This window comes from Calypte anna, chromosome 5A, assembly GCF_003957555.1.
Source record: "Calypte anna isolate BGI_N300 chromosome 5A, bCalAnn1_v1.p, whole genome shotgun sequence".
Lineage (NCBI taxonomy): Eukaryota > Metazoa > Chordata > Aves > Apodiformes > Trochilidae > Calypte > Calypte anna.
Genome location: NC_044251.1, coordinates 6422327 through 6449898, shown reverse-complemented (window position 1 = coordinate 6449898; position 27572 = coordinate 6422327). Strand labels below are relative to the sequence as shown.

Genomic DNA, 27572 nt, shown 5'->3' with positions numbered 1-27572 from the left:
GTTTACACAAACATTCTGTGTACACATGGAGAAATCTGTAGATGGAATTACTTGTAATATATGTTACCCAGATATCCCATCTTCTGTTTTCAAAGATCTTATGATGTGAGCTTTCTGTAGCCAGGATTATCTTCTTCATGATGCCACATACCTAGCTGCAATAGACCTTGCTTCACACATAGATCAAGCACTTGAACAAGCATTTCCAGATTTCATGGAGTAATTTGGGTTGGAAGTGACCTTAAAGATCATCTGGTTCCAAACCCCCTGCCATGGGCAGGGACACCTTACACTAGACCAGGTTGCTCAAGGCCCCATCCAACCTGGCTTTGAACACTTCCAGGAATGGGGCAGCCACAGCTTCACTGGGCAACCTGGGCCACTGTCTCACCACCTTCACAGCAAAAAACTTTTTTCCTAGTATCTAATCTAAACTTAATCCTCTTTCAGCTTGAAACTGTTACCCCTTGTCCTATCATTACACTCCCTGATAAAGAATCCCTCCCTATCTTTTGTGTAGGTCTCCTCAAACCCTTCTCCAGGCTAAAGAACCTCAACTCTCTCAGACTGCCCTCACAGGGGAGGTCCTCCAGCCTCCTGACCGTCTTCATGGCCCTCCTCTGGACCTGCTCAAGTAGATCCTCCATGCCTCTCTTACACTGGGGGGCCAGAGCTGGACACAGTGCTCCAGGTGGGATCTCATGAGAGCAAAGAAGAGGGGGAGAATCCCCTCCCTTGACCTGTTAGCCCTTCTTTTGATGCAGACCAGGATATGATTTGCTTTCTAAGCTGCAAGAACATGTTGCTGGCTTGTATCTACTTTTTCATCCACCTATACCCCAAGTCCTTCTCTTCAAGGCTGCTCTCAACCTACTCACTGACCAACTTGTATCTAATGTCTGGTACTGCCCTGACCCAGATGCAGGCACCTAACCATGTTGAATTTCATGAGGTTCACACAGGCTCACCTCCCAGGTCTGTCAAGGTCCCTCTGGATAGCATCCCTTCCCTCTAGAGTATCAACCACAGCATCCCAGCTTGGTGTCATCCACAACTTGCTGAGGGTGCACTCAATCTTGCTGTCCATGCCCCCAGCAAAGACTTAAACCACCTTTGTACAAAGAAGAACTCACTGGATGTTTCCCTAACTGACAACATGGTTCTGCCACAAGCAGCATCAGTGGGAAGTACTGAGGCATGGAATTTGAGAGACTTACACTACTATATTGAAAACACACTTTTTTCCTCCCCCTCCATAAAAAGAATCAAGTCTCCAATTCAAGAAGACTTGATCAAAAGCTGTTCAAAAGGAAAATCCTCAAGCTACTCTATTAGCACAAGTGATGCCATCAAGCTCACACTTTAGTACAGCTTACCATTACTTTTTTCACTGTCAGCTGGTTTCATCTGGATAGGATGATGCATCTGAAAAAGATCAAATAATCCCAGATTCATTCACCTTATACTATATGAAATAACATTCCATAAGAATTAAGGGAGAAACAGAATTGCATATGTAGCAATACACAAATTTCTTGATGACAGAAAAGAATTCCTAATGATATAAAATTACTCCTCCTCAGAGATTATTATAGGAGCCATGCCCACCCCACTAGCAGATTTATTCTCTCAAACACTCCAAAATTCCCTGAAGATCTGTTATCACACAAATGTCATAGCATTGTTCTTTGGAATAGTTCTTTTAAAACATTATTTGAGGGCAATCTAACATACGCCTGTGCATCAGTGGTGCCAGAGCTCAGAAAAACAAGGCAAAGTTAGGAAGAAAAGTATTCCTCCTCACTTACCCCTGGGAGGATCTTCATGTTGTGAAGAGCATTCTGTGCTTCTAGTGCAGCTTTACGGGTATAAAATGTAACAAAACAGCACCCTGCAAGTGAAACACAAGGGGAGCCAAGAAAAGTGAACTATGAATCCTGAAGGGCTGGACAGACATTGCAAGTCCCACTTCCAATGCAAAATGAACCAGGAGATGTTAGATGTTGATAGGTAGGTGCTGTTTAGAAAAGATTTCTATATGCAATAGAACAGGATTCACCAATCCTGTTCTCAACATCACCAATACACCATTAAAGCAAACATTTAGATACATCTGCCAAATAAATTTTTGCTTCTTCCATTATAAACTCAACAATTATTTGCTAGTACCAAAAAGTTCCCTACTTCCACAGGAAATAACTGTGAACTGCAAATCCATGTACTGCATTTAATTAGGATTTGAGGCACACAAATGCACAAATGACATTTTATCTGAAACTGTGACACTTCCAGCAACATTTTGGTTATATCATAGCATCACAATGATAATCTGGAGCAAGAAAACATTAAACTGGGGTTCTGTTTTGCTATTGCAATCCATACTCTTCAAGCACCCCTGTATTTTCTGTGGTCTAAAAAAACAAAAATTGTGATTTTCCTCATCTCAGCTAATCACTGGATTGCATAATTAAGACAGGAATGCTTAAAGTCTACAAAGCTTGGGTTTATATGAACACCAGGTCACAGAGTTCCAACACAAGGGGATGTCTGAATGAGCAAACAGCTAAGATTTTAACTGTGTGAAAGCAGCAGATGCCCCAAGTCTCACATGAGAAGTCCAGAAGTTCTGACCTTTGCTTTGAGGAGGGTTTTGGCTCCTGTCCCTCAAGACATTGATTTCATAGACAGCACCATACTGTTCAAAAAGTTCTCTTAGATCCTTCTCGCACCAGCTTCGTGGGACCTGACCCACAAACATCTTGATAGCATCTAGATCAGGTTGATCTGGGTGATCCAGTGTGCCATTCATTTTCTTTGAGCTGTGAAAAACAAGAAGTAATTTCTGGTTTATATGTTTCTATCTTTTTGTCATTGCAGCTAGAAGAAGCATGCTTACAGTGAGATTAAAAATGTATGTACTTCTACACATATAAAAAAGTATATGATTCAAATATTCTTGCACATTCCCAGTCCTGCACGCTAAAGAGTATTCAAAAACTTCATTCACATTCATTGGCAAGCTGTGTAGTTGGAAAATACAAAAAAACAGCTGTTTAAAACTTCTTAAAGTTATAGGAACATACATTGTATAGGAACATTACTTGTTCCTATAATGCGTTTGTTCCTATAATGTGGTCAACATCTGAGATTCAGGACATCAATCTGCTGATATGGCTGAAGAAAATCACTATTTCAACTGTGTAAAATTTTACAGAAAAAGAAATTTGAACTGGAAGGAACCTAAAGTCACAGACCTGAAGTTATCAGCAACCGCTGCAAGTGGATAAAATTAAGATAAAAGTTTTTTCATTGTTTTTAAACGTGAGCAGATGAGAAGTTTCATTAAAGGTTTACAAGGCAATAGCTCTTTGTGAAACTAGGGAGCTCCCAACAATATTTGGAAGAAAACCAGCCTTAGGTTGTTCATAAACAGAGTGAGGTTGGACAATCCAATTACTCACAGACTGAAGTAAGGCCAGTAATGGTAGGGTGTTAACACAGAAAAAAAGGTAACTCCTTAGATTATAACACTCAAGTTTTTAGTATGGGAATCTTCAGCAGGCTTCAAGTCATTACATCTAGCCACACAAAGAGTTTACAGCCTATTAGTAAAACTGTTTTACACTCCCCCCAGCTAGCTGACAGTCATACACTGACTTCTGTATTGACTCCTCATTGTTTGCCAAGTGCAAGATGAGGTCTTACTATCAGTAGTCACAGCCTAGTAAGCCCCAGGACCTATCTCTGTGGAAGCCTGCCTGTAAGCAGCATCCTATTGAGCTGTAGTGATTAGCAGGTTAAAAGTGCTGACCAACCCCATCATAATCTAGAAAGGCCATGGGGAATGGAATAGCAACTATACAAACATTCCCTCTGCCCCCCAACTCCTTGTTGAGGAATGCAGGTGGTCTTCCAGAGCTGTCAGCTCTCCTCATCTCTGCTTTTTTTACTTTAGTTTTTGGCTGGCTTACAAACTGCACATTACAGTAAACAGTCTTCCTCTCACTGTCCATCTGCAATTGCTCTTCCCTGGAAAAAAAAAAAAAAATTCCAAGCCAGGCAGTGTTTAAGATAATTTTTCTCCTCAACACGCTGCTGTTCAGAGTCTAAGAAAAAACTGGTGACAGGGAAACCTCATACTTTTATAGCTGTATGAGCAGACATCAGGCACACAAAATCTTCTTACTAGAAGGGAAAGCAATCATCATAAATTCTTTCACTCCTCTACTTTTCCACTCAGAAAGGGTCAGCACCTCTCCAAATATCCAATATATTGAGAACTGGAAATAATTTACCCTCTTCCAGGAATAATATTCAGCTTTCTATGCCATGGGTGAGCTTCAAGAGCACAGCATGGCTCCTGTTCACTGGGCAGCTTTGAGCCAGACCTCAGTAGTATTCAAGAGCTACTTCCTTAAAAGGTTTAGTCTGGAGTCATTACCATGGAAGAACAGAAACCCTTCTCCCAGCAATTGATATAATAACTGAGTTTATGGTGTCAGCACCTGAAGCACCCTATAAACAGCACTGCCAAACAGCTTTATTCCTCCTTAGCCTTCATCATCTTTTTTTTTTTACTCCCTATCCAGAATTCAGCATCACCTGACAATGCTTCCTAGGATTTCTCCAAGCAAACTGCAGGCTCTCCTACCTTCTTTTGCCCTCTCTTGTCAGACAGCAGAGATTCACAGAGAGCAATTCCAGCTACCACTGTAGTTACAAACTTAGACATGAAGACAAAATACTTACACAGGGCTAGCATTCAAGGAGCAATGGTCCACCATCATCTCTGGGAGGAAATCCAACTTGAACGCAGCCATCCCCTCGGTCTGTGACGAGCTACTAACACTAAATCAGTGTTCTGCCTAACCCCCAAACACCACCACTTCCAGAAGTCCTGCAGGTCTTAACACTCAGCCACACAAAAAACACTCGAACCACAGAAACAGAAGCTCGGGGAGACCAGCAATAGACACCACAGAAACAGTCTGGACTGGGAAAGGGACATGGAATCCCAGATTAAAAAGGGGATGTGACCATGTGAAGGGAGGCTCAGCTTAATACACAATGAAAATGCTGATGCACTGGGCTTGTTTTGTGCAATTTTCCCTGGCGAAGCAGTACCGAGTGCACTGTCAGATAAACAGAGTGTCAGATGCATGAAGATAGCAATGGGTAACAGAGCAGAAAGAATACAAACTCTGGTCTTTCCATCCCCGGCTAACTCCTTGCCTCCCAAAATGGCAGCCCAAGGCCTCCAGTGTCAGCCACTGCCCATGTCACCAGTACTGAGGTGGGAAGGAAAAAGCTTCCCTCACCATAAACATTCTCAGTGGCTGCTCTCATCCTTTCCACTTGGTGCAATGTTTTTGACAATCTCTTAACTTCTGGGGAGAAAAATGCCAAGGCAAATGTTTCTCTCCACGTGCCAAAAAGTCAAAGCTAAGAAGATTTGATGACTCAAAAACTCCTCAAGTACATCACAGAACATAAAAACCCACTCCTTTTATAGGAGCAAAACATTTTGTTCTGGAAACAGCACTTTGCCCATCATGCATCTACAAATCCAAAATTATACAGAACCTATGGGTGAAAACAAAAGGGAAAACCACAGTTATTTGTTGAAAGCTGCTTTAAAATCCTTGAAAACACAGATCAGAACACCTCAACTGCTTCATCACTAAAACAGGAATAACATGTTGATCAAAGACCTGCGAGGTGTATTTATACACACAGCACAGACCTCTTGTAAAATGTCCCATCCCCAAACTCATGGGGAGATAATCTGGGTAACATCAGATGCTTTGGGAGGTGCAGATAAATTTGACTGCAGAGTGAGTGCTGCGGAGGCAGCTGGGTGTGCCTGAGCACTCCAGAAGGGATGATTAAATCAAGTCCAACATGAATTCAGATAAGCATTACTTATATGGTCGATATAACCACCAAAATAAACTCTTAAAGCATCAAGGAAGGCATGCTGGGGCAGCTACCATCACTTCTTTCCTGTCTGCCAATGACTGCAATACATGCAGTAATTCAGACTGGCCAGGACATGCAGCTTTTCTTTGTGCTAACACAGTTAGAGCACATCAATTAATTTTCTCATAAATAACCATTTCCAGCCTCTAAAAAAAAACCAAAAAACCAAACTATATTTCTGATGCCTGATCTTCTGCCAACAGCCTTGTTAATTAAAAGTTTATTAAAAGGAGTTAGGCCTCATAATACAGAGATATGCATATTAGTGCAAAATGAGAGGACATGAACTTAACACTAATGTCTAACACTAAGTACTTCATCTATGCTCTTGCTGTGTGGCAAAGGCAAAAAAGATTATTCTTTATGAAAAAGGTGTAAGCTACCTGCTAACCACCACTGATAAAAGCATGTAAAGAGGCACTAGGGAGTGCAAGTCAATTTATCAGCTTTCAGTAAACTGTTCTTAACTTCAGGTACATCTTACAGGCTTCCCACTTGGCAAATGCCATGTTGTGTAAAAAACATAATATTCAAATATTAAACTGAGCCTGGAGCCCACTTTATGGAGTTCTCTAAAATGAGCCCACATAAACATTTCATGATTAGAACAGCAGAAGGTACAGTGAAATTCTTCTCACTGTTCCCAGAAATCTGCAGACCAATACTGCACATTCTGGTCCTGCCTATGAAGATCAGAATTCCTTCCTTCCAGCCTTCCAGTTATCTTTAGCTTATTTTAAGCAGCCAGTAAAATACTCCAGCAGCCACACTCTGTAGGTTCAATGAAAGATTAGACTGGCAGCAAATACTCTAGGAAATGGGTTTTAAAAGGTTATGAGATTGACTATTTTACTGAAAAAGAAATCAGTAAGTCACTATGATTTGATCCTATGCCCAACCCTTCCCCCACATCTCTGCTCCCCAAAATGGAAGCACTATGGGCTTGTTGCATTAAAACAACATGACAACAAGTCACAGACATTGTCACACTGTTATACTCCAGATCAAATTCAGTCTACTGGGTAAAAAAAAGAAAAAAAGAAAAAAAAAATTCTGCAACTACATTGGTATTTATTAATTTAATAACCCAATTAATAACCCAATGTTTATCTCTTGTTATACTTGAATTTCTCCTGTGATGTGTTCATTTAATGAACAGTGACAACAATATTTCATGTGGTGTTACGGACAGTTTGGGGGAAAGGAAGAATCAGTATACGATGAATAAATACCAGAAAAAAATGTTAGCCAAGGCTCAGTGATTCAGGGCACCATACTTCTGCAGTAATGATGGCTATTCCAGTGACAAAACTGGAAAACTGGAAAACTTGTGGACTAACAGGCTTGTTTTGACCTTATTTAGTTAAGATATCAGACTGGTGGAACTACAAGACCTCCAGACTTTATTTACAGAACATCAGAAAGAGTGGAAAAGAGTGTTCCACTGCTGCACAGAAATAAGAATTAAATGAGGAAACAGAGTTTCTTTGAAATAATAACCCCCAGAAAAGTTATCCCAGCCATTGCTCACAAAGCAAGAAAGACAAATGAGAGACAAACAATCTTATTTTTTGCTCAGATGTCAAATTCCTGCTGGCTTCCAGATCCATTCTTTGACTGTATTCAAAGGATAACAGAAACAATGTCTGAAATTCCAAGCTCTACAGACTGTAGCTACACATTTAAATGTGGTGCTAATCTGACAATAAGAACATTGAAAAATTATACATGCTAGAGGTTAAATCTACTTTTTGACACTTCTGAAGCCCTAGATGATGCTGCAGAACACATCACTATATATGCCCCTCAGAGACTACAGCATATAAATGCTACAAGTTTTGCTTCCATTTTTCAATTTACAGAATTGCATCACAGATAAAGCTAAACCCCAAAAAACTCGGAACAAGAAAAATTGCCCATGTTTCTCATTTTCTTTCCTGAAAAAGCCTTGTTCATTTTGATGAGCAATTAACTCTGAAAGCTGGAGATAATACTATCTCTTATTTTATACAAAATAAGAAGCTGAGGGACCACTGCAATGGTGAGAGTGAGCTTTGGGAAAGGATGCAGGCTCTGGGGAAATCAGACACTGTGAAGCTTTGAAGGAGACAGGTCCTAGAATAAACTTCCCCTTGTATTATCTGTGCGTATCCAGATCCCTACAGTGCTGCTGAATTGCAGTTTTGTTTTTCAACAGATAACCCCTAGGTTACGTGCATCAAAATACAGTAACTGCTTGTCAATATTTTGTTTCACTGCTGGTCATGTAAGCTCTGGTCAGAACGTTTTCTGCCTGCTTGGAAACCCAAACTGTCTCCCCACGCCTGGCTGGCTACAAAAAGCCCCTTCCCTGGTTGCCAAAACTGCAGCTTCTTCCTCTGCCAACCTCTGTGACACAAATCCAGCACGTTCAGAGTGTTGAGTTCACCAGCAAAATACCTGAAGTTTTGTGCTGCCAGTAATTCACAATTAACTGGAAAATTATTATTTAATATGCAATTTTTGTATAACTTGTTCCCAGGTGGAGAGAAAGAACAGGAGTGGATGACAACTGCTTTTATCTCAGAAACTGCAAAATTTCTCTGTGTTCTCTCCTATCTGAGAGCATTTAATTCCTCCATCCTCTCCACCTAGGTGGACTTTCACAAATTAGGTAAGTAAATTTTATCCTAAAAGAGCTTATAATATGCTCTTTTTCCCTCCCCCTCCTCAAAATATTTCTGGAAAAAAATATTTGAGACAAACCAACGCATTCTTGACCTACATCTCTGTCTTGTGAATGAAGCCCTGTTTTTCTGTAAAAGGAGAAAAAGCCTTGCACTGAAGTGAACAAATTTGTTATTCTAATGAACTGTAAACAGTGAGGCTTACAAGAAGATTTAAAAAAAAAAAAAAAAAAAAAAAAAAAAAGGTATATGTATATGTTTGGAGGGTTTTTTTGGTGGGTTTTTTGTTTGGTTTTTTGTGGTTTTTTGGTTGGTTGGTTTGGGGTTTTTTTGTTTTTTTAATTGTCTATAGGCTTCCTCCTGTATGTATGCTTCTTTTGAAAGCTCTACTTCTGTTCTTCCTGTCTTCTTGCTGCTCTGCATCACTCACTTGAAACAATCTGCTGCCACATCAGTCACAAAGCAGCTGCAGTTTCCTGTGTTCATAGAAGCAAAGCAGGAGACTGGCAAAGGCAAACTTGAAATTGATGTGAGGAAACACTTCTTACTAAATAGATTAAATAAATATTTAGTGGTGGTGACTTCTGACTGGGTTGGAGCACAACTGGATGACCCAGGATATGTTTTTCCATTTCTATTTACTGCACATATACATAAAACCCAAGTGGTTTCTTTACATAGACAACCCATGGGTTATATGCAAGGTACTGCACATAAGAAATAGCACCTTCTAGCTAAAATTAGAAAAAAAACAACTAAGTAACCTGATCTTTAAACACACAACAATTACTAAGATTTTAGACTAATCTGTTCAATGCACACAATACTATGCATTATCAGAAGGAAAACACAAATTAGAGAGTGTCCAATGTGGCAGCTCTTAAGTTCCTTAGCCATGGCTTTTTCCCTTTCTAAATCAACACATTCAGTGCAAAATCTTGATGTGAACACAGACACAAGAGATAATGTTTGGATTGAGAGCACAAAAATAACTGGTGGGCTGTGGCAACAGAGATCACAGTTATGAGGTGGCAAAACAGAACAGAAAGTCCTATCCCTGTATAAATCTGTTGTGTGAAGGGGTTATGAATAATTGTGGTCAGAAAAGACCTGTGACTTGAATGTGCTTTCCAGAGAGGCATCAAGGGATTACAAGCTGTGCTAGAAAAGCAGACTCTGTTCCAACCTGCTGCAAAAACCCAACCAAATTCCCTTAACTCCTCAATTTTCTGGTGTCACACAGGCAAACCAGGATGTAGCGATGCTTTCTTGGGACACAGAACTGAAAACACAGTTTGCTACACCATATACACAACAACCTGCACACTACACACCAATACCTACCAAAAGCTGTTCCTATGGACATGTCTTGCCTCCTTACAATAAAACCAAAGAGAGTCAAGATCCTTCAGTGACTTCTATCTGTTCAGTCATACAGAGCACAGCCAGCAGCCCGAGTAATTCAGAGCCACCTGCACACTGATGGGCAAAGGGCAAGAGATGAATGCTCTGTTTTGACACTGGATTCAACACTTTTCAAGAAGTGTAAGGACTGGGCATTGTTTCCTTTAAAACACAGGCTAATAAAAATCCAATTGAGCTCTCTGTACAAGAATTTTGAGTAAAAGGTATCTGCTCCACTAGAGCACAGCCTGCACACAGACAGCCAGTCCATTCTGTTTGTTCCTCATGCTGCATGCATTAGTGCAAAAGCACTTCAAAGGGCACCAGATATTTAGACAGGGCAGTGACTCTGAGCCATCATTGCGCTGGAAGCACAGTCAGGCCCAGAAATGAACTCATGCTTCGATAGAGACTTATTTGATCTTAATATAACAGCAGAAATCAGTAAGGAAGACTTGTACCTACAGTCCTATTCATCTATCAGCATGATGCCAAACAGCTCTGCTTTGACTGCCACACACACTGATTTGTCTGCCCAGCCTAGATGTCCCTTTTGCTTTTATTTCCAACAAGAAATAACTGAATGCACTCACCAACTCTAACAGACTGTGTGTGTGGCTATTACCTTCCCAAGCAGCCAGTATTCCCAAGCTGACTTCTCAAGTGACAGCCAACAACATAAAATCACCTGACACAACAGCATTCCCAGGAGGGCAAGAACAGACTGGACATGGACTGGAAGAGACCCATCAGAGGCTACCAGACAGATCACAACAGCCTTGGTTGAGTTGAAAACAGGCTGAGAAACCACAGAATCAGTTCTGTGGTGAGAACAAATGCCACAGATTGCCAGCCTCTTGGGAATGGCAATGTCCCAAACATGCCACAGAGCTGAAGGGTGACTCCACATTTGCCTCGGGACAAAACAAAACATGTTATGGAAAATGACTTGAAGGCCTTTGAAAACTACTCTAGGAAAATACCATACACAAACTAGATAAAATGCTGGCTAAAACCACTCAGCTATTAATAGCACTATATTTAATTCCTTTAGTAACATCAACCTCTCCCAGTCCCCTCAAAACTACACAACAAAAAAAAAACCCTAAACCCCCCCAAAAAACCCTGCAAGTCCCAACTTCAGGAGATGTTACAGCACAAAGAGTAACAAGTACAAAAACCTTCCCCTCTTTTTTGAAATGCTTTGCAATTACTTTCAATATGCTATTATGTAACTCATGGAACACATTCAATCTGTGGTATACTAAATATCTGGCTCACTCCTGAGGACAACTTACCCCAAATGGCTCCTCTGCAACAGGAGAGCTTCACTACCAGGGAACAATCACAACATCTGTTCAAATCTGAGAAGCCAAAAAACCTGCAACTAAGTCTTGCTCTGCCAATATCTATTAGTAAGAGGATGTGTAACAAGAACTCAGAGGCTCAGTTATCAGACTTTAGCAGCTCTCACAGCAGACGGATGATGTTCACAGGCTTGAAGCCAGTGGCCTCCAAACTTCTGCAGTTTTCCTCTCCCTCTGACACATTGCTTCTTCATCTGCTTGCCTGAGAAGAGACAGGAGTGTGCTGTGAGCACTCTGACAGGACTGTGGGTATGGGAATTCTGCAGTGTGACCAACCCACAGTGCTGCAGACAGGGATCTGCTGCTCCAGGGCAGACCACCACATGATACCACCCTGAGGCTTCCTTCCTTAGTGCATGGCTGTCAGCTGGAGCAGCTCCGGCTGCTGCTTCCATGAGGATACTACAAAGGCATTACCAGAAAGAGGAAAAAAAAAGACAAAAAAAAAAGACAAAAAAAAGACAAAAAAAAAAAAAAAAAAAAAAGACAAAAAAAAAAGACAAAAAAAAAAGACAAAAAAAAAAAGACAAAAAAAAAAAGACAAAAAAAAAAGACAAAAAAAAAAAGACAAAAAAAAAAAGACAAAAAAAAAAAGACAAAAAAAAAAGACAAAAAAAAAAGACAAAAAAAAAGACAAAAAAAAAGACAAAAAAAAAAGACAAAAAAAAAAGACAAAAAAAAAAGACAAAAAAAAAAAAAGACAAAAAAAAAAAGACAAAAAAAAGACCAAAAAAAGGACAAAAAAAAGACAAAAAAAGACAAAAAAAAGACAAAAAAAAAGACAAAAAAAAAAAAGACAAAAAAACCACACAAAAAACCTAACAAACAAACAAACAAAAAAACAACAAAAAAAACCCTGACTGGCAATGAAACCACCTCCTGACAATGACCTCAAGCACCCATCTCTGATCATAGATTTTTTTATTATGCTACAGCAATGAGGAATAAGAAAGCTGATGGCCTCCAAACATAACTGGTTTGAGATTACTCAGACATTTTTGCATTGTTTTGAGGCATATCACAACTGTTATTTCCAGAACCTCTACTTCTTTTTTTTACACAAAGGCAAGAACTCCAAAGATCTTCAAATAATACACTTTGCAGTAGTGCCCTTTACAGTGACAGATAACTTTGGTTAGGGTTTACCTGAAATACTCCAAAAACAGACACAACCTGCCCAGCCTGTTTTCAAGGAAAGTACCTGTGCAGCACTAGGATAACAGTCAACTACTTTAGCACAGTGAAATAAAATAAAACAGATGTCCACGTAAGTAAAATCTTCAAAGATATTTTCCTAGAAATTCCACCTTTTATTTAGTGTTTAATTATTGCCTTCCTATACCTGCTCCCCAATGCTGCATTAAACACCATTGACCATCCATCCTCACAAAAATATAGCAACATATCCCTGGATTGTTGTCTTTCCCTTGAAGTGTGAGATGTTTTCTTTTGCTAGCTTCAGACTTCAATTTTGTAAGCAAACTTCCCATTTGAGAATTTCAGAATAGTGATCTGAAATGTCTTCAGTTTGTCTTTCCCAACTAAATTTTGTTCCTTTATCTTGCAGATTTGATTCTTTCATCCTTATCTCTAGTTCAAATAGGTGTTACATGTGTATTTCAGATACTACTAAAGCTCTCCAGGACGGTATGCAAAAGAATCTCAGTTTAAAATTATTATTTTTTTAAACATCTGCCAACATTCCAGCAGACACAGGCTGAGTTTTCATCATTACAGTGGTAGAACACAAGAACATATATTTTGGGAGAGACAAACTATAGATATCTTAAGTACCTAAGGATGTGAAAGACCTGGAGATGCTTTGGCACTGCAGGAAGAAAAAAAATGAGAAAGTAGGAAAAGTGGCTTTGTCACAGTAACAGAGGAAATAAAGGCATTATTATGATACAGGAGACAAGGCAGGAAATAAGAGTATGAGAAGTGAGGATATGTTTCTATCCTGTATAAGAACAGAGAACTACCCAAAGGAGACAGGATGGAACATTTAAGGCAGCAGCAGCAATGTTTTGAAGGTTTGAGCTTTTTAACCCTTTTTGTTTATTGACTAAATTCAGACCATGACACACAGGGGAAGTATGATACTTCCCAATTTATTCTAAGACAGGCCAGAAGTTTACCTTCAGGTATTTCATTTTTTTGTGTATGAAACAATCCCCCAAGCAATTCTATGGAAAAAAGTACTTTAGATTTCCTTCAACTTTTTTACTTTGTAAATACTAGCACAAGACCTAGAAAGCTGGTGTCAAAAAAGCCTGTCCTTTGCTGTCTCCTACCCTGCAGGAATCTGCAGCTCTGTCCTTAGTCAGAATGCTGTGCTGAAAACAAACATTTTGCCATCTCTGCAATATTTGCTGGAAGACTTAACAAATCAACTGCAGATTTTTAGGTTTTTTTGTGCCACTACAACAGAAGTTATTCTTCTGCTAAGGAGCTCTAAATCCACTGGGTCCTGGAAAGCTCTGAACAGTCTGCTTGTCTTCAAGGCAAACGTGGCACAAAGCTCTCAAGTGGGCAAAGTTACATGGAGAATTGCTGTGGGGTTGCATATTTGACCCAGGGGAGACTCCAGAACCAGCAATACAATTCCAAGACAATACCATGTATGACAATAGTTGCATTGCCCTTCCCAAGAGCTACAGTGAATCAAAAATGCCTTTAACTAAGGTTAATTGCAAGCAACGTAAGTTAACTCAGTTAAAGTAAGAACTTTATCTTTTTACTCAAAAAATGCAACATGGAATCTTAAGGGAAAAAGCTTCCTACTAAAATACCTACTTTAAAATACCTCCTTTCTGAAATGTCTTAGACTAGCAATTAGACCTCTTTTAAAAATTTACTTAAGTATGACAAGCTTTTTTAAATTTTCCTTCCCTTAATTTTCAAGAGACATTTTGGACAAAACAAAGCAACAAGTATCAAGTCTCATTGTCCTCTGCAGCCATCAGAACAGTGGTGTAGAACATTCCGAGGAGTGCCTGATTCTCAAATTGCTTCTACTAATAGTGCCAAACACAAATAGGAACCAGTTACTATTATAGTGTGGTAAAAAAGTACTTCTCATTTTATTTTAGCCAAATGAAGGGGTTTTGATGCATGTTACCTGAAGAGAGTTCAAATGCAGCCCCAGCAGCTCCAGGGGAGGACAGCATGCAGTTACAATTGTAAGCACTGCAATAATAATTTCTGTGTAGTGCATCAACTTGGAATAAGACAAGGCATGATTTCCTCTGGCTTTTGGCACTGCAAAGGCAGCAGTATAGCTGCTGGGTTGTCCATGAGGACCATAATAAAAATGTCAGGGAGTCTATTTCCATAACATCTAAACTTTCCAAGCCACTAGAGGCAGAAGAAAAACAGTATGATAGATGTGCCTCAGTTTTCCTAAGCAGCTAAGAAAATACAGCTATGTCTATCTAAATTAATTAAATCTAAATAACCATCAGATAGTACAGCAGGTTTCAACTTCAGTAAAAGCTAAGCCCAGAAACAATGAAGAGGAATACTCTAATCCCTCCAACAAAACAAAAATATCCATAAGCAAACACATTTACTTAGACTTCCTAAATTATAAATGTCTTTAGAAGTACTGAGGAAGAATTAACTTCTCTTAAGGCAGAAGAACTAAAGTTCCTCCTAAGCAGAGAAATCTACAATCTTCTAATGATCATTTTCAGCTTCATGTCAAAAACTTCCATTTTGGAAAGGGCTGAGATCTGAAGAACTTTTATTGGAACACAGACATTTTTCAGGTAAAAACAAGTGAGCTGCTATTCCTCATCACACAACACACCTACAGACCTGTCCCAGGAGAGTTTTCCTTAGAGCTTCCCTCCAGGAAAACAACAGGATCACCCTAAAGGAGGGGCAGGGCAGCAAGAACAATATGAACACTACAGTGCTCTCTATTCACAGGGCTTTTCAACAGTCTAAAGGTATTCTTGTCTTCAGCATGGTCCACATGACAGAAGCCAATACAAAAGTAGAAGTTTCTCACTCCTGAAATTGTCAGGGTTCATAAGACACTCCCAAGACAATACCTGACAGGACAAAAACTGTTCAATCTTCTTTGACGAAGTGTGGCATATGGATTTCTGGATACAGGAAGCGACCCTGAGTCTCAGAGTAAAATCTTTATTCAAAAACTTTTCTGGTTAAAGATGGCAGCTACCAGAAATGTGGGGAACAAAACCAAGTGCTCTTTCACATGCTGATTGATTCCTCATCACAAAGCAAAACCAACAACTCCTCAATTATCTTCTGTACCAGACCAAAACCAAAATGCCATCAATTTTATGTAACTCTATGGAGTTAATTTATGGAGTTAAACATCATAAGAGGCATTTAACAATGGGCTGCCTACAATTTTACATTCCATTATGTTCAAGACAAGACTCAATCATCTTTCCTTTGGACATCTTCCTACATTCACATTAACACAGATTAATTCAACTTCATCCTGCTCTTTAGATGAGAAATCACGGCCCTTGCACCAAACTGAAGTGTTGTTTCATGACTTATTTTCAGCAACTACAAACTTGATGACTATTTCACTATTTAAATAAACTGATTGTTTAAGCAACCCAAATCTATTGATTCTGCACCTGTGTTTTGAAATGGGCAGAATCCCATGAGTCTGAAAAACTAGGTCCAAGCACAGATGAGCCAATCTCAAAAGACAAACTCTCCAAACAAAAACACAAATATAATGATCAGTATTCTGCCTTTCCTGCCTTCTGTATGCTCCTAATGGAGCAGCAAAGGAGCAGGAAGGACAAAGTACAAAGAACCAGTCATTTAGGGAAGCTTTGCAACACCCACAATGCATGGATACCAATGCCCTCAAACTGGTACTTCCAAGGAGAGGTCAATCACCTGTTCCCTAAAAATTTGAAAATGAAGGTGTTCGTGGATTTCTTAATCCAACTTTAGGTCTTCCCACTCTGAGTAACATAATAAGAGACAGGATAACCTGCACTTTAAAGACAGATCTGATTTTCATTCTGATATAGACATGACTAAATCCTTTCCAATGTATTGATGAAAACTGTAGCAAATGCCTGACCTCAGTAGAAAAAGTGTTTCCTCAGGACAATATTAAACCTCAGCTCTCCCCAACTGCCTGCAGACTAAAGCCCACCTTAAGTATTTCTGCCATAGCTGAGGTGATTCATCACTTAAGTAACATGATAAGAGCTTCTTAACACAGCATTTACAGGTCAACTGTCCCCAAAAGAGGACTGAAATTCTTCAGGTGCAGTTATGGACAGTGATATTTATTCTTTTGGTTCTCCTCTGACAGACAGCAAATCATTCCCACTTGCTAAACCAGAAAAATAACTTCATCACAAAAGAGCTTTTTATTGGGCTGTCAAGGTGACTTGGTCTAGCACACAGTCAAATTATCAAGAGAACCAAGCATAATCAAAGGACACAGGAATACTCAGCTGGAAACTGAGCAGAGATGAAGGGGGAATTGTTTTAGCTGTCTCATGAAACTACACCCTTACTGGACTTCAGGCATTCAAGAAATTGCACCAGAAGATCCTTGTATTTGGCTCCAAGCAAGAATTTTCACACTAGACAATATCCCTGTTCCACTGTGCACAACCAGATTTGCCTCTGCCCAGAGACATGTTCCACTAATACTAACTTTTAGGGTTTCATGTACTACAGAGTACTTGAGAACTGTTCTGCTCAATAAATTACTGTGGAGACATGAATTTTTACTTTGTAGTTAGTTCTGTTTCTAAAATTATTACATTACAGATGAAGCTCAAGAAGCCTCCTGACTCAGTACAGTCCTAAGCTGTTAACACTCACAACCCCCTTAGCAGCACAAAGGCAGGAAACTGCCAAGAGTTCAAGGTTCAGGGAACACTGCTCACTCCAGTGGAAAACAACTGCTTTCACCACTGAAATTAAACCAACTTCTCTCTAAGCCTTTGGAAGGAAGCAGCAACACACAACTGAGGGATACAAAGTGTAGTTGTTTCATACCTGCAGCTACGCACCTCCCTCTAGATGTTCCAGTCTTCACTCTAAAAGATAAAGGAAAATCAGACATTGAGTACTCCAGACACTTAAAATCATGTAATAACAACATTACAACAGTAACTCCATCTTTTAAAATGCATGTTTCTAGTAATAGAACTCATTAGGAGGTGGTACCTAATTAGACTAAAAAAATGAAACTGCATATTAAAAAAATACAGAAAATAAATGAAAGAGTACCAAAGAAAGGACTACAAACACAACAAGGCTGAAAACTGAAATCCTGTAGCTTCCTAATAACAGTCAGTGGACTTATCCTACCCTACCTGTCTGGCTTTTTGGCTCTCATCAGCACCCACAATCCTACAGTCCTAAATTACATTATTCTGACAGCAGCAGCACTAAAAAATGACAGCAAGGCTGCAGATGATGAGAACTCAACTGTAAGATAAAATGAATTAAAATGCAGGAAAAGCTCCCAATTAAGGTTTTTTTTGAAACATCTGAGAGCATATTCAATAGGAGTTAGAGAGTATCATCACCTGGCACCAGTTGCAAACTGGAACAACTGAAAACCTAATAAGCAACTTCATGAAAAAACTGTTTCCATAAAAATTTTTCTGTTAATAAAACCCAAAGGATCTCACCAACAGCTCACTCTGTCCTTCCAGATTATGGCATTAAGGAATTCAAAATATCTCAAGAACTGCAAATACAGAAGTTATGCACCAACACACCATTTTATTCATGTCTTGAATGAGGATCCAAAATAACCAGAAAATACATGTTTGTATTAAGTTTGCATTATTGTTTTATGGATACTGCACACACCACAGAAGACCCACCAAACGTAGTAGAGTTTATATCTTCTTTTGGATAAAAGACTGACATGCAGTGATGAGAAACAATATTCTCATTTTAGCCACTAAACCTGAACCTCACCAGCCTGCTCCATCTCAGCCTCAAAATTCTAATACCAAGACTTTCCCTTACCTATCATCAAAGGCAACTGTCACAGCTTGGACAGCAAGGTAAAAACATTTCAATGGGAAATGTGCAGTGTATAGACAGTTTGCTTAGCTCTGTGCTAAAATGCTTCTTTTATAATGGTATCGTGGTACTTACTTCCTTCTTTCAATTGCACAAAAGAGAATAGACTCAAATCCAAACAGAGAAGAAAGATGTATTGCAATTGTTACCACAAAAATTCTCCAATGCAATCAGTATTTTGTACTTTTAAACCTGATATACTAAAAGAAGACAGTGCCTATAACTATTTCCAGCACCTACAGGGAAGATAATTTTAAGGTGTCCCCATTTTGGAAGATCAGAATTGAACTGAATACAAAATTCTGAGCAGACCTGAAATTCTGCATTTGCATATTTGTATTTATATTTTATTTCAAAGAAGCACAGCTAAGAAAAACTGATTTACCTTTAACCTTCTATGTGTCTCTTGCTTGACTTACATTAGACAAATACTTGCCATGAAAGCTACTTTGCAGAACCTTCCATTGTCATGTCTGAAAGCCAAAGAGTAAAAATGTGCTTTTTTTTTTTTGTCACAGGCACACAGTCAAATCCATTGCAAAAGCAAATGGATACAAGTCTCAAATTACCTTCATTTACATCTGCAGAGACCTGGAGTCAATGTTCTATTTTAATGAATTATTATTAATTCAAATCACTTAAAACAGCAAATGACTTTCATTAATACTGCAAGAGATTTACTATTGGGTGTGTAGAGCTGAAGCTTTAAAAAAAATTTTCATACCGTTTCTTTTTCTTCAGAGGCAAACACTGGCGTTACCGGGGGAACGTTAACTTAGGAATGTCCTGACTTTTGTTCAAAACCCTGTATGAAATAAAATCTAACTATTTCACAGCAAATAGTTATTCCTAAGCTTCTGCTCAAGCACTGAGTTTCTCATTTGTCATCATTTGCAGTGTCACTTGCATATATTTTGGTTTCTTTTTTGCCATATTGACTCCTCAGTATTTTATACTGTATCTGAAGCATACAAACCACCGTAAATATAGAAAAAAAATCAACCTAATAACTACTGAAAACACATCAATGCATAAATACCTGCAGCACCTTGAGACATTCTTTTTGTCTGAATGCCATTCATAAATTCACACTTTAGGTGAACTTTTCTGTCTGAGGAAACCTAACTTCCATCCTCAGTTACAAACTTCAAAGGGCCATTAATAGAATGTTCCTCCCTGCCACCAGTTGACTTCAGGGGTACAACAGAGTGGGAAGGATCACTTTGCCAAGAACTAGAGAGACTTAAAAGCTTGCTTGTAGTTCTATAAAGGTATCTGCAGGTATTTTGCACTTCTCCATCCATTCTTTCCATTCACTTTTCTTGGAAAACACAGTATGACATCAGCTGCTTTCCACTGCTAGTAGGAGGAGCCTCCAGAAATTTCATGACAAAAACAAGTGCTATAAATACAGTTTTGGCTTCAAGAGGACTCAGAATAGACATAAAATCATCTTGCATATCTTGCTGGATTGTCAGAATTTTCTATACCTCATATCTAGATTCTGGAGATTTCTTCTTGAATCAAAACATCACATGAAACAGTCTACATGGTATATTATCTTTTCTCTGTCTCCTCATCAGGAAAGTTCACCCATTTCTTCCCAAACAAAGAGCAGGTTTCTCTGTACAGCAGCAGCAAACAGCATCTATCAAGTACATGTTATGACAATTGTAGAATCTCCCTGTCTAAAACCTAATGTTGTGTGCTGCAGGAGGTAACACATGCAAGCACTTCTTCATTCTTTTCTGTTATATTAGTAGAAAGGACTGGATATAAGCTCTCCATAAATGTTTGATAGAAATAGGATGGGAATAGAAAGGGATAGATTGAGATATTCCTACTTCTAGGCATCCAGTTTAAGCCAATGCTCTTGCCAAAAGAATGGAGCACAACTCTCTTGCCTTGCCCTGCCCTTTCTTCCCCACCTCTGTGTGCAGGCTCTTGGTAGCACCAAGGAAAGGGAAAACACCTGGAAGAGGGAGCAACACCAGCACGTGCTCATCCGAATGATTCATGGAATGACATCACCAGATTTAGGTGCTGAATTTCACATAATTAATTACCTGCTGATTAAATCTCTTTAAAGGCCCCAAGTGATAAATTAGGTTTCCACTACTTCCATTAGGAAAACAGTATCCTTGTAAGGATGTTGTTCCATACAATCACCTTCACTGTCTCAGCTGTCACCAGACTGCCTTCCATATTTAGGGATATGTCACTCCCTACCCTTGATTAAACTATGATTTAGCTTTCTAAAATCACAAGTAAATTCTTTCCAACTTTCACTTTTCGTTTATTCTTCCTGAAGTTTCATATCTGTAACTGCTTTTCAACAGCAGTTGAACTTGAGATTAACACATGAATTATTTCCCAATTCCCATCATCTTCCCACACATCCACCCTTAACCTAAATTTATTTTTCAACTGCATGATTATGACATTAAAAAACTTAAAATATTCTTGACACTAAGAATAAAAAAGTAAGGTAAGAAGAGAAAAAAATTGCTCTTTCCTGTCAAATTTCAAAACTTTCAAAGGATTTCAGACAAAAGTTGACTTCAGACTTGTCTCCCATCTTGATAAAATATTTGTTGTAAACAGGATAATAAAGTAGTCAATCCAGAATGGATTACTGGATATTCTCCCTTAAACTCAGAGTACATACAGCAAATAGGCTTTCTTGCCCTTATACATCTAAATAACTTTATTTTGCTACACGGATCACTTGAACTCCTGGGCAGAGGCTGAGCAGTAAGTTGACCTTTTTGTACTAGCAGGCAATAGGTGCAAGACAAATTCAGGACATATGCAGCTTGAAGCACCTGCTTTCCACCAGACACAATCAACAGGTTAGCTCTGAACAGTGTTACTTTCCTACAGATTTCCTTTAAGAAAATTCTTACAGAATGGAAGGCTTAAATTTCCTAGTACCATTCTGCAGCCTGGCTTTCTCTTTAGTCTCCTCAATGCACACAGATTTCTTCTGGTCATTTCCCATGACATCTTTCACTGCATAGACAAACAGTAGTTTTTTTAAACAAGCAATAGTGTGTACTTCCAAGAGGCCTTTGAAATTATATTCCTCCTACAAACACAAATTGAGTATGCAGCTAGAAAATACTTCAAACTAGAGGAATTGTTCAAGTCCAATAGCTGGCATCAGATAGTACCAAGTTTTGCTTTCAATTGGTATGGTAAACTCAGAAACTGTTTAGATTATGTTTTTATGGTTTTGCCACTCTGCTCTGGCTGGTATAAATGAAAGAATGTCACTGGGGTGTCAGGGAGTGGAAAAGTGGGAAGAAGGAGAAAGGCAGAGGGCTTTAACAGAATGCAAGAATTGGGAAACATATCAGGTCACTTAAGAAAAGAAGCTTAACATCTCAAAAGCTGCATATTCACAAAGAATTCCATAGGCTTTCTAGATTAAAACAGAACAAATACTGCAGCATTGTCCCCGTTAAACAGAGAATGAATGATCAGAAAAAACACAATAAAGATGCTCAAATAGTTCAAGAATGAGATGTCCTCCTGTCACAGACTGATGACACTCTCCTGGTTGCAGAGACTGTGATTTAGACACTGCAGGGCAGCAGAGATCCCCCAGTTTGCCTCCAAAGTGTACTTCTTCCAAATCTGAGACACACAGAGCTTTCTCAAGATGAAATTTAGGAAAGAAAAATAATTCAGTCTGAGTTTATGGAACACAGTCCTCTGGAATGATTTCAGCAAGATGTCTGCTTTCTGTTTCACAAGTGAAACAATGTTTTCCCCACCCAAATTTCAGAAAATGGATGCAAATGGCCTGATGCCTATTTGCATAGCTATTCAAAAGGCAACAGAATTTGCATGTGGACAGCGTCCCCCTAAAAGACAGAAGCAGCACCTTATGACCTATTTCCCTCTTTCTCCCTCTCTAAAAACATATTGCCAATGTTAATGGTGCTGTCCCTATTTTGAGCACCTGTCTGTGACTCACAGAACAGACCAACAGCTCCTTGCAGTGTCAGCAGCTCCCAGACTGCCTGTGCTGTTCCTTCACCTCATCTACTGCTTCAGAAAAGCACTTGTGAATGGCCACACCAATGTGTGCAAGGCCTGAATACAATTCATGCAAACACGTAGTCAGAGGAGTCCTAGTTACAAGTTCCCAGCTCTTCCTAACAAGGTATTTCCCACAGCATAATCCCTCATCACCAGCTCCTTATTCCAAACTACGCTGGCCAGGGTCTAGTTCCTCATTAATCCCCCTTGCCTAACAAGCAGAGCAGTTAGTTCTCCCAGGATAGGATCTTGGTTTCTTTAATCTTCGTGTCAGGCAGTGACAACATATCTCCTGTGGAAAGATAAAGGTCCTAGCTAATCACTCCTCAAAGCAAGCAGATCATTAAAATCCTCACCCCAGAAGACAGCAGCTCTTTTGGAGGTTAAAACTTGCATCTTTCTGAAGCCACTGCCACCCACTACATGCTGCCTTCCCTCCTCCACTCCCAGTCCCTAGACTCTCAACTTAAACGAACTGCAGCATTTTACACAATAAAAATTAAAAAAAAACCCAACCAGATCACCTTTCACTTTGAATGCCAGTCCTCCCCAGAGACAGACAGACAGAGGGATGTAACAACAGAGACTGTAAGCCCTGGCTCTCAAATGCTGAATGCACACAAGCCCAGCTAGCCAGCACACTGCTGCTGTACAAATATAGAAAGCAGAAAATGGAACAAACGTTTCAGCAGAAGAGATTCTGCTCAGCTCTCTGAGAGGGAGGAGCAGGGAGCTGAAGCAGACAAACTGCTTTACCCATACATGGTCTCTGAAAGAGATCATTGCTAAGACAAGGTTCTTTACACACAAACAAACACACATCACCCCTCACTCACTGTCACACTGGGCAAGGGGAGGAAAGAGGGAAAGTACAGAAGCTTGGATTCATTTCAAAACTCCTTTAACTCCCTTTTGCTTGAGCCCACCTTAATAATGCAGCTATGTCCAATGCTCTTCAACGAAATCAGTCTGAGCAGCCACTGGATACAAGACAAAACACCTCCCTCCCAGGGAATCCCCACATCCACCAGCATTTTGAGTACTACTGACCTGACCAGGGTTTCCTTGCTGCTTTTGGATGCATACATCCATATACCAGGCTCCTGGTTTGACCTCCTGCCAGCCCCCTCCTCCCCAAATTGAATTACAGCACTCTTGTTAAACCCTTCTCCCTTTTTAGCTATTTTCCTAAATCAGTAAGCATGACCTTTCTCCACTGGTTGATATAAACTACTGTGGTGACCTCATGTATCACCTCTGCTTTCCCAGTAATCCCTTCTGCCAATGTGTAAACACGAACTAAACCTTTTTCTGTGCATTCTTCTTAAAAACAGAAGAAATCCACTTCTATGCAGCATCTCCTCCTCTCCCTTCCTGGCACAGGAAGAAAGCAAAATTAGTGTTAAGTAAAATCCCAGATCCTTAAGTATTAAAAAACAAAACAAACAAACAAACACCAAATAAACAAATAAAAAAATCACCTGACATAGTCCCTCATTTTCTCAGTACACAGTTATGATAGTCTGCAAACTAAAACCTCTTGTGTTTATATACAAAATTGAATTACTTTACAGGAGAGATTCATTAGCCTGTACTGATGCCTACTTTTTCTTTCTATTTGGTGTATCCTGCATTTATGTGGTGATACAGAACTGTCTTACAGAAGTTACAATGAAAGTTCTCTCACGAAAATAAGTGAAAGTTACAACTTTCAGCTATACTAGGAACATAGTAACCCAATTCAGAACTATGAGAAGTGCACTAGTCAGGTAGTTCTGTTAATGGGACTTGCAAGTAGGTATAGAAGTGCCAGTATTTAAAGCAACAATCTCAATATTTTTCAAATTTATCACGACTGAGATAGCATTTTAGGCTCCTGCAAATTCAAGTAGACACCAGCACACTCAGGATTAGATGTGTGCCTAAGCATATCCTGAATTATTTTCCCCACAAAAACCAATCAAGAATGTGTCTTTGTCCTGCTCCCCTGAGTGCAGTCATGATATGCCAAACTAACTTAGTTTTAAATTAAATGAAAAATACTTTAAAACTCAAATTCTCAAGCAAATTCTGCATCAGAGAAGCAGGTTCACAGCAGCTTCCAGACTGTGGAATACAGACAGAACCACCCACAGCCAGTCCCAAGAGTGATCATATTCTGGCACTGAAGGCTCAATCCAAAATGTAATACGAGTGGCTTTACTCCACAAATATAATGTTACTCTTACTTATCTTTTCCTAAGTAACCAAGCATATGATAACAGATTTATAAGCAGTCAAAACTTCTTTAGAGAAGTATACAAAACTTTTTTTTTCCCCCTCAAAGATTTTGCATACTTGTCATCTTCAATGGCATTATTGTTTCTAACATCATTTTTAACTCTGCAAGGAATCTTCACTGTTTCATTCATAAACACTGTACAGTCACAACAAAATGATGGGCAAGAAAAAAAAGAACACAAGAAATACAACTCTTCCCTAAGTCCACATGTCATCAAGATGTATATTTTTTAATTTAGAAGTTTAAATGGAAAACCAGGAACTTTTGGAAATAGCAAGGAAGCACTGGTGATTTGGCAAAAAGAAATGATGCTCTGCATCATCTCAAAGACTCATTACTTTTATGCTGTGTTGTGCCTATAGGAAATGCAAGTGCTAGATGTGACATTCTGTTTCCTGAAAGACCAAAAACCCCCAAGAAATGAAAAAAGAAACCACACAACAAAACCACACCATGATAATTAAGGGTAATAAGCATGCAAGTGACAGAGAAGACAGCCTATGGACACTTGTGGCATAAAGCCCTCATGCACATACACCTGTAGCACAAAGTATATCACCCAAACTAAAATTCCTTGACAGGAGTTGAGAGCTACAGAAGATTCCTGTACAGCTATCTAGTTGCTCACTGTTTACCCTGAATTTACGTACCAACAATGCCCTTTCTTTTAAAATGCACAGAGCTAAGACAGCTGAAACTTTTATGCTACAAAAGATGCCAGAAAGACTTCCTTTACCTGGGATGATGACTGTGTTCTACTTTATTGCTGTCAAACAGATAAACTTGCACTATCACTGTTCAGACTTGTGAGCTGTTCACCCTTAGAGCAAATAATCTGCAGATTAATTTGCACCAGATCTTTAAAGCAGTTTACATTTTCTCGCCTGATCCATCAAAATTTCTTGCTCTGACATCATGTATATTTTAGCCTTGCAAGATGGAATCCCGCATGAGGTCCAACCAGATGATCTTCAGTTGATGTTTGTGAAATTTGCTCGTGCAAATGTCAGTGTTAGCACTCTCTCTTTTCACTGGTATGCCTTAAAAACAAGTGTCTTGGCAGGAGAGTCTAAATCAGGTGAGGACAGCAACTACAGAAAAGGTGGTATCTTGCATTTTTTCATGTAACACAAGGGTCTGTAATGACGGGAGGAAGGTCAATAAAACTACTGATTATTTTTCTCCACATAAGATACACTCTTTTGCTTTAAGAAACCTTGTGACAGGATCAAAACCCAAGATTCAGTGAAGCACAGAGAAATACCCATTAGAAAGCCTAGATAATTTTCCTCAATTTACAACTCCCATTCTAATAAGCTCTTAAGTATTTTACACTGGTTTGATTTATCCTGGTTTTGTTGGGCTTTTTTTCCCTGCCAAATAACTGATCAATCACTAAAGACAGTGACTAACTCTGCAGGTAGTCTTGGGGACCAGAAAACTGAAGGCCAAGAAGCAAAACTGAATATACCCAGACTGAAATCAAGCATTTAAGACATTCATGGCAACACTGATAATTAAGAATGCAGAAATACAAATCTGAGTCTGCTGGACTATTCCTTCTGTTTCTCATTGTGATTTCAAAACCTGGACTGTTGCTGAACAACAGTCTCTACTTCAAGAGCCAGAACAGTGGGTTCTTTTTTGGATACTAGACCTGGAGACTAATAACCAGGAAATCTCAAAACCAATGACAATTTGTATAATTTCCCACCTAACCTAAAAAAGCACCAGAGAAAAAATTAGAGCAAGTCCTCTGAAGAGATTTGGGGCAGAAATGCCAGAAGATAAACAGATTAAATTACGAAACACAGTAACTGATAATCAATAATCACACTTGAGAAAAAGCTGCAAGAAACAGTTAAAGAACACCCTAGTTGTAAAAAAGTTTCTTAATAAGTTGAGAGTGAATTCCAGGCACTATTTTACTTAATTCAATGCTAGTCTAAATATTTCAAGACCCACACAAACATCTCTCAGGAAATTCAATCAATTCAGCACAATATTGTTAGCAATTTTTAAAGAAAAGTTACACAACTTTATAAATCTTCTCTTATGTCAAAGGGCCATAACTGGTTTTATCCAATGATTTTTCAATTGATGAAAAGGTTACTTGCAAGGGACCATTATTGCATATATACCTATGGTATAGCCACCTTCCTTGCTTTTCCCTTCAGAGAAACAGTGCCAGGCAATACAACTTCAGAATCTTTACTCACAGAACAAACAGAACTTAAAGATATCTTTCTCTGATCACATAATGATAATCTTTAGAAATGCATCTAGTTTTGAAGGACTAGCAAAAGGGTGGATACACTAACAAGTACACAGAGAGGTCCTTACCATATCACCCATGGTTAAAAACAGCTAAAATTCTTCTATTCATGTTTTAGTGCTCAGGATTTTATGAGAGTCACCTTTCAACCATCTGTTTTTCTAGGAATGCTGTGCTTCTGCATTTTTTTCAGGTTTCCTAAGCCTGTATCTATTATTTTGTTTCATAAACAAAAAGCAGATACATAAGGGCAAGCATGTAACTAAGGACATAGGAGCTCTAATGTAACATTAGAAACCTTGACAGACAGATGTAAAGCACCCAAGAGTGATCATGGAAAAAGGGTGAACCCACTCCATAGAACAGCATGCATTTTCCCAGCATAAATATCACCAGTAATTCTGACAGTGAGGCAGGCTGCAAGAGAACAGTAAGAGCACAGCTTAACATATCATAGCTAAAGACACAAGCAGCATTTTTAAACATCTACC

The 27572-nt window shown here is 39.1% G+C and overlaps 1 protein-coding gene across 12 annotated transcripts in view; it reads right to left on the bottom strand.

The window, feature by feature from the left end:
• Positions 1–27572, bottom strand: part of CELF1 (CUGBP Elav-like family member 1) — a 55610-nt gene that overhangs the window by 26622 nt on the left and 1416 nt on the right. For 9 of the 12 annotated variants that reach the window (XR_003987643.1, XM_030451739.1, XM_030451740.1 and 6 more), the window contains exons 2-5: positions 17435–17475; positions 2632–2819; positions 1809–1891; positions 1377–1425 (exon numbers count right to left, since the gene is read on the bottom strand). Coding sequence is in view for 11 of the 12 variants with exons in the window: in XM_030451739.1 (XP_030307599.1) it covers positions 1377–1425; positions 1809–1891; positions 2632–2809 (310 nt within the window). In the remaining variant the exon portion in view is untranslated. Of the gene's footprint in view, positions 1–1376; positions 1426–1808; positions 1892–2631; positions 2820–17434; positions 17476–20322; positions 20421–27572 lie in introns of those variants that run through there. The other 3 variants (XM_030451741.1, XM_030451750.1, XM_030451742.1) reach the window with 3 other exon arrangements.